This window comes from Balaenoptera physalus, assembly GCF_965194825.1.
Source record: "Balaenoptera physalus genome assembly, chromosome: 1".
NCBI lineage: Eukaryota > Metazoa > Chordata > Mammalia > Artiodactyla > Balaenopteridae > Balaenoptera > Balaenoptera physalus.
The window spans coordinates 41,149,880-41,164,591 of record NC_138882.1 but is presented as its reverse complement, the minus strand read 5'-3'; the positions used below and the strand labels follow the sequence as shown (position 1 = coordinate 41,164,591).

Here is a 14,712-nt window from a genome sequence, read left to right as displayed (position 1 = left end):
ATGTCAAACTCATTCATTAAGTTCTTAATTTCATTTATTGTGTTTTTCCAGTTCCAGAATTTCCATTTGGTTATTTTATATTCTGTAGTTCTTCTCCAGGATTCTCTATCTTGTCATTTAAGTTCTTTAACATATTGATTGTAATTATCTTGAAATTCATATATGATAGTCTGTTATCTGGATCTGTTGTGGTTTGTGTCTTTGACCTTTTTTCCCCCTTTCGGTTTGAGGAATTTTGTCTTTGTTGTATACTCAGTTATTTTTTTAGTTAGTTTTGGACAGTGTGTGTGAAAAATTACAATGATTATGTCATTCTTGCTTTTGGCAGGCAGTTAGGCTAAGGGCAGGTTACCTGAATCCAGCCAAGGATTGAACTGATTCAGAGCTAAGCTTCAGTCCTTGGAAGAGCCAGTATATTTTTGGTTCTCCTAACTCCTAGGGTATAGCCCTTTGAAGTTACAGCCAAAAGCCGGAAGTGTTTTCCACAGCCCTCTTAGTCTTATGAGACTGCTGAAAGCTCCGCTCAGCTTCTCAGACTCCCAGGAGCAGCTTTCAAATTAGCAAATATCACCAGATGTCAGTCTTATCTTCTTGGATTGCCCATCTCTCCATGATTTTGGCTCCTTGTTGCCTTAGTAGCTCTTCAGTGCTTTTAGATAGATGTTCATAATATTTTACTCAGTTTTCCATTTGTTCTTAGTAGGAGGTCTGGTTTTAAACAGTTTAGTCAACCATTGCTTTAAGCTTGGCTTATTCTTTCAAAAACTGAGCTTATGTTAAGTGAAATAATCCAGTTACAAGAAGACAAATATTATATGATTCCACTTAAATGAAAGTGGTCAGATTCATAAAAACAGAAAGTAGGGTGGTGGTTACTAGGAGCTTAAAGTCCATTGTTTGCACTGTGGTTCACTCTTGGTTGTCACATGTTCTTTACCACAGTATATATAAATATTTTTAACTGAGTTTATCAAGTAGCTTTCCTTTCAGCCACATTGGTTTTTTTAGCTGCTCCATATAGAAAACAGAATATGTACCACAAGTCAGAAATTCAGTGAAGTAGCATTATATGTGTGTTTAACACAGATTTACCTCTGTATGTTTAGACTTTTAAAAAATCAAGAAAGAAAAAACAAGAATGAGGGAAAGTAGCTATTTAAATAATGGGGACACAAAATAGCAGTTTAAATAGTGGACACAGTTCTTCTCAATTAGCTTGTACGCCGGGGCTCTGAGTTTGCTGTTCCTTCACCTATGTTAAGTTTACTGGAAGTGGTTCCTTCTTGAGGAATTTTCAGGGATAATTTTGACTATATACAATTTTTGCTTTACCTGCTGACCTTAGAACCCACTTCTGTTTTAAGCTTTAGACCCCATGTAAAGAAAAGTAAATAATATCCCTTTTATTTCTCATTGGCATTGTTCATAGCGCTATAGTCTAAATTTTATTTTTATATGTTTTCTGTCTCTCATGGACGATGTTACCTTTTTAAAGTCTTTGATTGACCTTTATCACACGTTTATCTTTTCTCTGTTCTTTTTGAACATGCATACTATATCTAACATTGTTTTCCTTCAGTATAACACGATGTAAGATGCACAATCACTTTCAAAGTTACCATCTTATATCATCAAATATTTCTTGTTAGTCAGAAATAAACTCAAAGTAGCAGTAAATCTTTTTCATTATAACTACATCTTGCTTCGCTTTCAGTTTCATAATGCATGTTAGGACAATATTGCAAATGTTTTTTTGTCTGGTAAGATGGTCTACACTGTATAACTGTATATATATCATATATACCCACTTGTATCCCTGACCCTTCTAAAGTTATTGACAAGCAGTAAATAAAAAATAGCAAGTAGCAGCTTAAGGGGCAGAGGAAGGGGGAATTTATCTTCCTATAAGAGCAAATCAAATCTCCAAGAAATTAAAAACAATTGAAATAGTCTCTTTAATATCCCTAATCTGTGCTGTTTCATGATTAGAACAAAACATTCCAAAAGTTTGAAAACCACAGAATTCAATATATTGATTACAGTTATTACCTCTAGCTTACATAATTTTATATAGCTGTAACTTTGCAATTTGAGAGGGATACTAGAGCAAGTGTATGTTCTTATAAAGGATACAGGAAGTGGCGAACTATTTCCTAGAGTAAAATATGAATTCCACCAAATAATAAAACTGTCATTTGACACTTAAAACTAGAGAGAACTACACTAAGGTCAATACTTGGTCAGATGGATAATATTGTAACTTATTCTAGAACCTCAAGTCACACACCAGGCTCTCCTGCTAAAAGAATAGTGTGAAATACTATCTAAGAACGGCATCGGCATGTTTTAAGTGAGTCATGCTGGGAAGAAAGTTAATTTCATTACGCCTCCATTTATTGTTAAGTCAGCATATTTTTAGTACGCCTTTTGTTGAAAGCACCATGCTAGGTTCTCCACTAGGATAGCTGATAAATAGTTAAACGTTGTCTTAGTTCTCTGCCCACGCTGGCTTAACTTACATTCTTTGCTCCCTTTACCTAGCTAATGCTACTTTTTGCTATTCAAGACTTATCCCTGACACCCCTCCATTCTCACTGAAACTTACTTGTGTGTTATAACCTATTCCTTGGTGGCCTCTCTGTGCATTCTGAAGTGTCTAATAAGACATTCTTTTTAAAATTAATCTGGGCTAGTTATGGAAGAAAGCAGCCATGAGGCAAAATGCTTTTTTGTTTGTTTGTTTGTTTTTGTTATTGTTGTTGAAACTGCCTTTTTACTGCATTTAAAATATAATCCAGAACCTTGCCTGTGGTCTGAAGGCCCCACATGGTCTGGCTGGCTCTTTCCTCACCTCTGCCAGCAGCATGCTTTTTTAACAGTGACGGTCTAACAATATACTTCTCCTGCCCTCACCTTTCTTTTCTCCCCCTCCCAACTTTAAAAAATTCTGTTTAATGATTCCAGCATGCGAATTTCAGGTTAGAAAGGTAGGAAGGTGATAAGGGGATTTGGGGGGAATGGTAATGTCTGTGAAGCATCCCTCATATGATATCTTACAGATGACGGTCTAGCTAACCCATGTCTTGTGGGGTCTTTGCAAGGGTAGGAAGTAAGGAACCTGAGTGTTGATGGAACATAGTTTTTCAGAGTTGATGCTAATGACAATAAGTTTTTCTTTCTAATATTACATCCTCCCCTAATAATGTAGGTGTTTATCCATTATTAGAACTACTGCTCTTTTGCAGACTCTGTCAAATCCTTTGTCCTTCAGCATCTTCCTTTTATGCTTACTTTGTCTTAAATGTAGCTTGTTTTTATTCCCCAGGCTGCCAGTACACCACTGAATCCTTTAAGTTTTCAGTGTGAATTTGTAAAGCTCAGGATTGACCTTCTCCAAGCCTTCTCTCAACTTATCTGTACTTGTAGTAGCCTCAAGACAAGCCCGCCACCTGCAATTGCCACAACAATTGCCATGACCTTAGGGAACGACCTCCAGCGGTGCGGTCGCATCTCCAATCAGGTATGTCTTAACTTTATTTTCAGTGCAGTTTTTATTTACACTTTAGAGGTTTTTGAGGTTAGTTGTGAGATGAAAAATTCTGAAACTTAAAAATCAGCGGTTTGACTCAGAGGCAACATCAAATACTTCTAAACTCATCTGTGTTGCAAAAAACAGGCTGAAGTCTTATTAAAATGACAGAGTGATTGATGATATCTCACTAGATGCTACATATTTATATAAAGAGAAAGGGCATACATTTTAAAGAAACTTTGGGATGTTTATAACTATATTATTTTAGTGAAACTTTGAAGAAGCTAAAAATGCAATGTTTTTTGTTTCTATACATCATGTGTAAATTGTAATCTTGTACACATTTGTAGTTTCATTTGCCATCTTTGTTAATTTTCTTTAATAGGGTTTATAAAAATGAATGAATTGAAAATGAAAAAGAGTTGAAATATTTTTCTTTTTTTTTATTGTTTGAGGATTGTTTTCTTATGTTTTGGCTTTTGTGTTGTTTATACAATAATGATAGCATATTTGTTTATTTATCATAATTGATATTTTTCCTTCTTTATAGATGAAACTGTCCATGGAAGAATTCCGAAGCCTTGCTTCCCGATATGGGGATCTTTATCAGGCATCTTTTGATGCTGATTCCGCAACTTTGAGGAATGTAGAACTGTATCCTAAACTTGCCCAATATTTCCTGTTCTTTGGAAGTATTCTTTTAAATGTAGAGTAAATATTTCAGATACGCTTAACTAAAATATACATATACATTAGATAAGCCTACAGATTTACCATAAATAATAATTTCTCTTTTGAAACCTAGTATGAGCAGTATAATTTTACTTTTTTACTTCAACCAGGCTTTTTAAAAAGTGGTGACTCAGTGGTGGTCTTTTTCCACCTCTGGGAAGAGCATCCAAAACCCAGGTCCAAACAGTGTTGAATACTTTGTGCTCACTTGAGCTACAATGGACAGCACAAAATATTTTTCCACCAGAGAGCCATTTTCTGTCTTGCTTCACCTATCTTTTCTTCATAGCTAACAACCCTAGTTCCCATCACCTTTATTAATGATATATTCAATCGTTTCAGTCATCACTTACGTTCCCTAAGCCCCCTTTAAGTTCTCCGTATTTTCTTATTAGCAGCCTCAGATCCTTTTTGAAAGGAGGGAAGAGATAAATTGCTTTTAAGTTGCAGGACCTATAAATCAGTAATTCCTGGCATTTTGATTTAGTGATTGAAAACCTGATGAATACTATGGACCCTCTCCCCTAAAAAAATGCACATACCCCCCAAAATTTGCATACCGTTTCAGGAGAGTTAACAGATCCCTTGAGCCCCAGCCTAGGAACCTCCAGGGTAACCACTCTACAGACCCTTATTGTGGTGGTTGTTTTAAACTTTCATCAGTGAAACCCCTGTATCCAAGATAGATAAAAAAGTTTCTGTGATTGAATCACAAAGCCTGTTGCTTGGTTCCTCCTTCCAACATTAACCTCTGAAGTACTCTTCCTGGAACTATCACAGACAACATATATCCCTTAAAAAGAAAAAAATAGAGCCACAGACTATTTGAGTCAATAACATGTGGTTACCTTCACTGAGAATATGATTTTCATCTTGCCTTATTTAATATTCATATAATACAAAGTCTATAGTACATTTCTCTATTATCATATATAATGTATAACCTTAACATAATGCAGACAGCAGCAGAGCTGTTTACTGATATCTCACGCAATAGAAGCCCTGATTTTGGATCCAGAATCAGCAAGGTATTTAAATAGTTTATATTACAGAACACTTTCAAATATGTTATCTTACCTAATCATCACAACATTGTTTTGGAAGAGGTTTTGTAGAGGAAGAAACAAAGAGGAAGAACTTCTCTAGCATTTGCCTAAGGTCATATAGCTAGTGACAAACCTAGATTTTCTGTCTCCATTGTTTACTTACCTCCTGTGTCCTGTTTTCTAAATAACTAGGAAGAAGTTCTTTGAATTTGAACATTTTCTTCTGGTATATTATAACTAAATTTCGCTGTAAAAAATTGAGTTAATAGTATAATTAAGCTTGAACTTGAAATTTTTTTCTTTGGTTTCCCAAACAAAAAGATATTCTACTTTTTGCTTTATTAAAATTCTTCTCCATTCTCTAATTAACTGATTAATTGTTCAAAATATTTTTATTGAAGAATGGTCCATTATTTTTTCCCACTATAGTATTCTGTTTTGGAACATGCATTTTCAACTGTATAATATATTTCCAATCTAGTAAGGTCTGTGATTCCAAGATCAGCTTCCTCAAAGAGAATATAATCAACAGAGCATTTTAAATTTCTCTATCCTAAAGCATTGACTCACCATTTTTTTCCAAGGCAGTACCAAAATCCTTGCCTTCTGTTTTAAAGTGCTGTCTACTCTCAGAATAGGCCACTTGGCTATTTTTTTTTCTCACTCGTCTGATTCATTTTAATATTTCAATGACATACTAATTTTTACTTATTTTTCCATTTATCCTTCTTTGATCTATGTTCATTTTCCCCTTAGACTTCCAGTGTTTTTGTTTTGTTTTGTTTTGTTTTTTTAAGCTTCTCCCTTTAAAATTTCAAAATGTTCTCTAACCTCCATATTTTTCAGTCTTTGCCAGTTAATTGATACTTCCAGGCTCACGCCATTTCTGATCACGCCATACTCATTTTACCTCATAGCACACAAATGTCATTGTACTGATGGTTGACATAAGAGAAATTAGTATTTTTCTTGATTGATTTTTTAACACATTATCAGCAGGGATGAGGTGAAGGGAGTTATCTAGCCAGCTCTCAAATCCTACTCTCACTGTCACACTCTCCACTTCCTACCACCTTTCTTCACTCTTCTCCATCCCGTTTTATCCCCTAAACCCACTCCCCTAGGCTTTGCCCTTCCTAGCAATGAAAAATTGGAAAAGAAAGATTGCACCTTGAAGGAGAGCTCTTTGGGTTTCAGTCATACTGGTGTACAACTGCAAAGAGTAGATTCCTTCTGAAACTTCTCTTCTTGATACTATATATTTTGTGCCTTTCATATAAAGAAGGACCTGCTGCTAAAAAGAGCCTCAAGAGAGTGAAGCATGACATTGATAAAATTCACTATAGTTTTTACAAAAATCTGTGCATATCTTTCATAGCCTAGAAGGTTTCTGGGGAGAAGAGACCTTGTCTTATCCAACTTCTAGCTAGCTTCTCTAGCAGCTAACATTGTGCTTGAGCCAGTATCAGTAAGTGTGGGATAGGATGGGGTTTATGTTTATAATTATAAATGTTATTATCTAGCTCATACCAACCTTTTAGGATTATTAAGAAAAAATATTTTGAGATGCTTGTCCATTACATTTTTCTATTTTAGCTTTGCACTTAACCTTTATTTTTACTGCCTAAAATATAATGGAATGGCTCTGGTCATGAAGCCATTCAAGTATGGGACTTTTCCTTCTATTGTAAACAACTAGAAACCTGGATAAAATATGCAAGTTTAAATATAAGTTTAACTGTTTTCAGACATTGGCCAACAGGCAGCCCAGGAATGTAATCTCTCAGGGAAGGGACACAAATAAGGTAAACTTTACACTAGTCCTTGCTTTCCTCTGCCTGGAGGCACTTTTTAGACTGCCTTTCAGGGAGGAGTAACCAAAGTAAAACATGGTGGTCTTGCTTAGTTGAAGAGATAGATATCAGGGTTCAGAGAACAAAGGAAGCTAGAATTTGCAGGCCAAGTACAGGGGTAGAGGAAGCTTTCCAGAGGAAGAGTGCTATGAATCTTTAGCTGAATGCTAAGCTGTACATATATAAGGTGAAATCCCACAAGGCCAGGCAAAAAACAGCTACTAGGGAGGGAATAATTACCAGGAAGCTGTAAACTGAACAATTTCCAGAGCTTATGCAGAGCTGAGAAATGTTTGAGTTCCAACTGGCCAAACTGTAGAGACCTAATTGAACACTCAAGGCATTCAGAAGAGACACCAGAAGGGTCACACCACCTTAGTAATCAAGCTAAACTAGCCCTAAAGTGAAGACTAGTCTAGACCTGTCCTAACAAAGCTTAAGTGATCCTTCACAGAGTCAGGATTATGAAGTAATGGCTGTCCACCAAAACAAAATCTTAACATTCTTTGAAGACAACAAAATCCAAAAACTCAAATGTATAAGGTCCACAATTTTAGCATCCAATCAAAAATTACTAGTCATGAGAAGAAGCTGGAAGATGTGACAAATAACCAAGAGAAAATTCAGCCAATTAGAAAAAAGACTCACAAATGACAGATGATGGAATTAACAGACTTGGACTTTAAAATAGTATTTTAGTACTATTAGTATTTTCAAAATTTTAAAGGTAGAAGATAATGAACAAATTTAAAGGTGTAAAAAGAAAATGGAACTTCTAGAGCATAAGAATGAAATATCTTGATTTTTGCCTTTATTTTTGAAAGATAGTTTTGATGAATATAGAATTCAAGGTTGATTAAGTTGGGTTTAACAGTAGGTTAAATACAGCAAAAGAAAAGATTAGTGAACTTAAAGACATAGCAATAGAAATTATCTGATTTGGACAGTGAAAGAAAAAAGACTGAAAAACTGAACAAAGTTAAAATTGCCAGTGAGACAGTGTCATCTGTAGTACTATACATGTAACTGGAAATCTTAGAAGGAGGGGAACAAGGGACAGAAAAATATTTTAAGTGGCTAAAAAATGTTCATGTTTAATTAAAAATATAAACCCACAAATCCAAGAAGCTTAATGAACCTAGAGTGGCATAAACATAAAGCAAATCACAAGGCACACATTATAATCAAATTGTTGAAAACTGGTGATAAAGAAAAATATAAAGCAGCCAAAGAAAAAAGACCATGTAGAAGGGAATAAAAATAAGAATTTTTTACTAATTTTTATCAGAAATAATGTAAGCCAGAAGACAGGTGAAGCAACATCTTTAAAGTCCTGAAAGAAAAAAAAAAAGTTAACCTAGTATTCTATATTCAGTAAAAATACCCTTGAATAATTAAGACTAAATAAAGACATTTTCAGACAAAATCTGAGAAAATTTGTTACCAGCAGACCTAGACCTGTACTATAAGAAATGTTAAAGGAAGTTCTTCAGGCTGAAGAAAAATTATTTGAGATGTAAATTGAGATCTACAAAGAAGAACACTAGGAATGGTAAATATGTGAGTAAATAAAAAAGACTTTCCTCATTTTTTATTTTTTTTAAAAAATATTGCCCATTTAGAAAAAAATAACAATGCATTTGGGAGTTTATAACACGTAGAAGTAAAATGTGTGACATGAGACAAGTGATGGGGGTGGGGGTTGGAATTAATACAGTAGTAAGATTCTTACATTTTACATTAAGTGTATATTATTTGAAGATAACTTGTGGTAATGGAGGATGAATAAACTCTAGAGCAACCACTAGAAAATAAATAAGCCAATAGAGGAGGTAAAATGGAATACTTTAAAAAAAACCTCAGTTAATCCAAAAGAAGGCAGAGGAAGAGAGGAAAAGAAAAACAGTGAAGAGATTTAAAAAGTAGAAAACAAATCACAAAATGGTAGATTTATACCCAGTCATACCAGTTATTACAATAAATGTAGATAGTCTTACTCTAAGTAAAGACATTATCAGACAGATAAAAAAGCAAAACCCAACTATAAGCTTACCACAAGTAACCCACTTTATTATTTATTTATTTATTTATTTATTTATATCTCATCTTCATAGGTTTATTATGAGGTTTTGTGGGCTGCTTATTTTATTTTTTATTTTTTTTAATATCTTTATTGGAGCATAATTGCTTTACAATGTTGTGTTAGTTTCTGCTGTTTAAAAAAGTGAATCAGCCATATGCATACACATGTCCCCATATCCCCTTCCTCTTGTGTCTCCCTCCCACCCTCCCTATCCCACCCCTCTAGGTGGTCACAAAGCACCGAGCTGATCTCCCTGTGCTATGCAGCTGCTTCCCACTAGCTATCTGTTTTATATTTGGTAGTGTATATATGTCAGTGCTACTCTCTTACTTTGTCCCAGCTTACCCTTTCCCCTCCCCGTGTCCTCAAGTCCATTCCCTTTGTCTGCATCTTTATTCCTGTCCTGCCCCTGGGTTCATCAGAACCATTTTTTTTTTAGATTCCATATATATGTGTTAGCATATGGTATTTGTTTTTCTCTTTCTGACTTATTTCACTCTGTATGACAGACTCTAGGTCCATCCACCTCACTACAAATAACTCAATTTCGTTTCTTTTTATGGCTGAGTAATAGTCCATTGTATATATGTGCCACACCTTCTTTATCCATTCATCTGTAGATGGACATTTAGGTTGCTTCCATGTCCTGGCTATTGTAAGTAGTGCTGCAATGAACATTGTAGTACATGTCTCTTTTTGAATTATGGTTTTCTCAGGGTATATGCCCAGTAGTGGGATTGCTGGGTCATATGGTAGTTCTATTTTTAGTTTTTTAGGAACCTCCATATTGTTCTCCATAGTGGCTGTATCAATTTACATTCCCACTGACAGTGCAAGAGGGTTCTCTTTTCTCCCTACCCTCTCCAGCATTTACTGTTTGTAGATTTTTTGATGATGGCCATTCTGACTGGAGTGAGGTGATACCTCCTTGTGGTTTTTTTTTTTTTTTAAGTATTAATCATCTGCTTTTTTAATTATTATTATTTTTATTTATACAGCAGATTCTTATTAGTCATCAATTTTATACACATCACTTTATACATGTCAATCCCAATCGCCCAATTCAGCACACCACCATCCCCACCCCACTGCAGTTTTCCCCCCTTGGTGTCCATACGTTTGTTCTCTACATCTGTGTCTCAACTTCTGCCCTGCAAACCGGTTCATCTGTACCATTTTTCTAGGTTCCACATACATGCGTTAATATACGATATTTGTTTTTCTCTTTCTGACTTACTTCACTCTGTATGACAGTCTCTAGATCCATCCACGTCTCAACAAATGACTCAGTTTCGTTCCTTTTTATGGTTGAGTAATATTCCATTGTATATATGTACCACAACTTCTTTATCCATTCGTCTGTCGATAGGCATTTAGGTTGCTTCCATGACCTGGCTATTGTAAATAGTGCTGCAATGAACACTGGGGTGCATGTGTCTTTTTTTTTCTTTTTTTCTTTTTTTAAAAATTATTTATTTATTTATTTATTTATTTATTTATTTATTTATTTATTTTATGGCTGTGTTGGGTCTTTGTTTCTGTGCAAGGGCTTTCTCTAGTTGTGGCAAGTGGAGGCCACTCTTCATCGCGGTGTGCGGGCTTTTCACTATCGCGGCCTCTCTTGTTGCGGAGCACAGGCTCCAGATGCGCAGGCTCAGTAATTGTGGCTCAGGGGCCTAGTTGCTCCACGGCATGTGGGATCTTCCCAGACCAGGGCTCGAACCGGTGTCCCCTGCATTGGCAGGCAGATTCTCAACCACTGCGCCACCAGGGAAGCCCGCATGTGTCTTTTTGAATTATGGTTTTCTCTGGGTATATGCCCAGTAGTCCTCCTGTGGTTTTGATTTGCATTTCTCTAATGATTAGTGATGTTGAGCATCCTTTCATGTGTTTGTTGGCAATCTGTGTATCTTCTTTGGAGAATTGTCTGTTTAGGTCTTCTGCCCATTTTTGGATTGGATTGTTTGTTTTTTTGATATTGAGCTGCGTGAGCTGCTTGTATATTTTGGAGATTAATCCTTTGTCAGTTGCTTCATTTGCAAATATTTTCTCCCATTCTGAGGGTTGTCTTTTTTGTCTAGTTTATGGTTTCCTTTGCTGTGCAAAAGCTTTTAAGTTTCATTAAGTCCCATTTGTTTATTTTTGTTTTTATTTCCATTACTCTAGGGGGTGGGTCAAAAAGGATCTTGCTGTGATTTATGTCATAGAGTGTTCTGCCTATATTTTCCTCTGAGAGTTTTATAATGTCTGCCTTACATTTAGGTCTTTAATCCATTTTGAGTTTATTTTTGTGTATGGTGTTAGGAAGTGTTCTAATTTCATTCTTTTACATGTAGCTGTCCAGTTTTCCCAGCACCACTTATTGAAGAGGCTGTCTTTTCTCCCTTGTATATCCCTGTCTCCTTTATCAAAGATAAGGTGACCATATGTGTGAACCCACTTTAAATACAAAGATACAAATATATTAAAAGTAAACAAAAGGATGGAAAAGGAACCCTAAAAGCTGGCGTGACAGTATCATACGAAGTGGACTTCAGGACAAAGACTTGATAAAGAGCTACATTTTACCATAATAGGGGTCAATTCATCAAGAAGACATAATTCTAAACATTTGTATACTTAGTGACAGATCTTCCAAATATACGAAGCAAAAACTGACAACTGAAAGGAGAAATAAATCCACAGTTATGGTTGGAGTTTTCAACACTCCCCTCTGAATAACTGCTAGAACAACTTGCAGAAGATTTCTTAGGATATAGAGGACTTGAATAACACTACCAGCCAACTTGACCTAATTGACCTGTATGCCCTACCAACAGCAGCATACGCATTCTTTCCAAGTGCATTTGGAAAATTTACCAAAGTAAACCATATGCTGGTCTACAAAACAAGTCTTAGTAAATGTAAAAGCATTGAAACTACGTAGAATATGTTATCAGATAGAATTAAATTAGAAAATGATCTCTGGAAAATCCCTAAATGTTTAGGAATTAAACAAGACTTCTAAACATTCCAATTGGTCAAAAAAATCACAAGGGAAATTAGAAAGTAAGTTAAACTGAATGAAAATGAGAACATGACATATCAAAACTTGTGTGATGCAGTTAAAACAGAGCTTAGAGGGAAATTTATAGCTTTAAATGCATACATACACACACAAAAGAAAGTTTAAAAGTAATAACATTAGTTTCTATCATATTAAAGCAAGAAAAAGAGCAAATTAGACTCAAAGTAATTAGAAGGAAAGAAATAGTAAAGATGAGAATGCTAATCAGTGAATTATAAATAAACAGTAGAGAAAGTCAATGAAACCAAAAGCTGGCTCTTTGAAAAGATCAATAAAGTTGATAAAACTAGCTATTCTGAACAAGGAAATAAAAGAACACAAATTACCAATATTAGAAATGAAATAAGAGTACCATCACAAATCCCATAGATATTAAAAGCATATTAAAGAAATAATAACTTTGTGCCAAAAAAATGTGATAGTTTAGGTGAACAGGAGAAATTCAAATATTCTACATAGACTTAAAAATCTTTTTACAAAACATGTACAAATTGAACCTAACAAAACTCTAAAGGATAATACATTAAAACCAAGTAGGGTTTATTCCGAAAATTCTAGGTTTGATGTTAGAAAACCAATCAGTGTAACTCACCATATTGTAAAATAAAGGAAAAAAACTAAAGTGGAGGACTTGCTGAAGATTTCAAGACTTATTATAAAGCTCCAGTAATTAAGACAATGTGATATTGGCATGAGGGTAGAATGGAGAGACCAAAATAGATACATAGGAGTATTACTTGATTTTTGACAAAGATGACAATCTGTTTTTTCAACAGATTGTGCTGGAACACACTGTATGGGGGGAAAGAATCTTGACCTTACCTCACACCATACATAAAACTTCCAAGTGTATCACAGATCAAACTGTAAAAGATAAAATTCCAAACTTTCTAGAATACTACTTGGGAGAAAATCTTCATGACCTTGAGATCAGCAAGGATTTTTTCAGGACACAAAATTTTACTGTACAGAAAAATTTGTTTAATTGGATTTAAAAATTTAAACTTCTGCTCTTTGAAAGATGCCATTAAGAAAACGAAAAGATAGGTTGCAGGGTGAAATATTCTCAAACATATTCTATCAGAATATTAAGAAAACCATACAACTCAAGATAACCCAATTTTTAAGAATTGACAAGAGATTTGAACAGACACTTCAAAAAAGAAGATATGTTAATTCCAATAAGCACATGAAAAGATGCTTAACATCATTAGGTATCAGAAAAATACAAATTAAAATCACAGTGAGATACAACTAACACCCACTAGAATAGCTAAAGTTAAAAAGCCCTTTAATACCAAGTATTAGATGTGGAAGAGCTTGAATTCATACATTTTGGGGACTGCAAAATGATTCAGCCACTTTGGAAAACTGTTTGGCAGTTACCATATGACCACCAGTTCTATTTCTACTTACTTAAGAGAAATGAAAACATATTTCCACAGAGACCTGTACACAGATTTTCTTAGCAGCTTTATTTGTAACAACAAAAACTGGAAAGAGCCAAATGTCTCAACAGGTGAGTGGGTAGATAAATTGTAGTATGTTCATACAGTGGAATATTACTCAGCAATATAGATGGATGACCTGTTGAAATATGCAAAACACATTAATGACTCAAAAATGTGCTGTAAAGGAAACCAGACACAAAATATTACATATAGTATGATTGTTTATATCCAATATTAGGAAACATCTCATTTACAGTGATAGAAAGCTAATCTGGTTGCTGGGGGCCACAAGTAGGGATTGACTAGGAAGGGTGCATTTTTGCGATTTTGTAACTTATATCTCAATAAAGTTTATTAAAAATAAATAAAGGAATACTCCTTTTGTAGAAGGTGGAACAGTATATTCTGATTTTATACCCTTTTATTAGCAGGACACTTTGTCAAAGACTTTTAAATCTTTATGCTTTATTGTGTGGTATAGTTTTCCTTAAAGTCTATCACTAAATGAGGTTCACTTCTTGTCTTAATAGAACTTAAGATATAGTACAGAGTAGGGAACAAAGCTTTGGAGCCAGGCAGATACACATGTACATACAGCTAGGAGTGAGTATGAATAGAGACATGTTCTTTTGTGTCCCTGAGCCACGTATGCATAAACTATAGGTAAGTAATAATGCCTGTCTCTTAGAGTGGTTGTAATGGTTAAATGAAAACCTATGTAAAGTACCCAGCTGAAGTACCTTGCACATAGTAAGCATTTAAAGGATAATAAGGGAATAATAAGAATAGTGTTAACCCAACATAGTTAAGTTACCTATATTGCATTTTCCAATAGCTCTTGAAGTTTAGTTAGAATGCAGGAGTTTGCCACCTTTTCCCATTTAGAAATACTTTCAGAAATGTCTTTGGGTTTGAGGCAGTAGAAGAAAAAGAAATCTAGGTAAAACT

At 34.8% G+C, this 14,712-nt stretch overlaps 1 protein-coding gene and 1 long non-coding RNA gene across 3 annotated transcripts in view; one reads left to right on the top strand and one right to left on the bottom strand.

Moving 5' to 3' along the window:
* LOC309665729 overlaps positions 1–14,712 on the bottom strand; it is a 202,620-nt gene that overhangs the window by 2,848 nt on the left and 185,060 nt on the right. The window lies entirely within an intron of this gene.
* INTS7 (integrator complex subunit 7) overlaps positions 1–14,712 on the top strand; it is an 88,900-nt gene that overhangs the window by 62,066 nt on the left and 12,122 nt on the right. For both annotated transcript variants that reach the window (XM_082471455.1, XM_082471456.1), the window contains 3 exons: positions 3,326–3,520; positions 4,083–4,186; positions 5,224–5,292. In XM_082471455.1, coding sequence (XP_082327581.1) covers positions 3,326–3,520; positions 4,083–4,186; positions 5,224–5,292 — 368 coding nt within the window. The remainder of the gene's footprint in view (positions 1–3,325; positions 3,521–4,082; positions 4,187–5,223; positions 5,293–14,712) is intronic.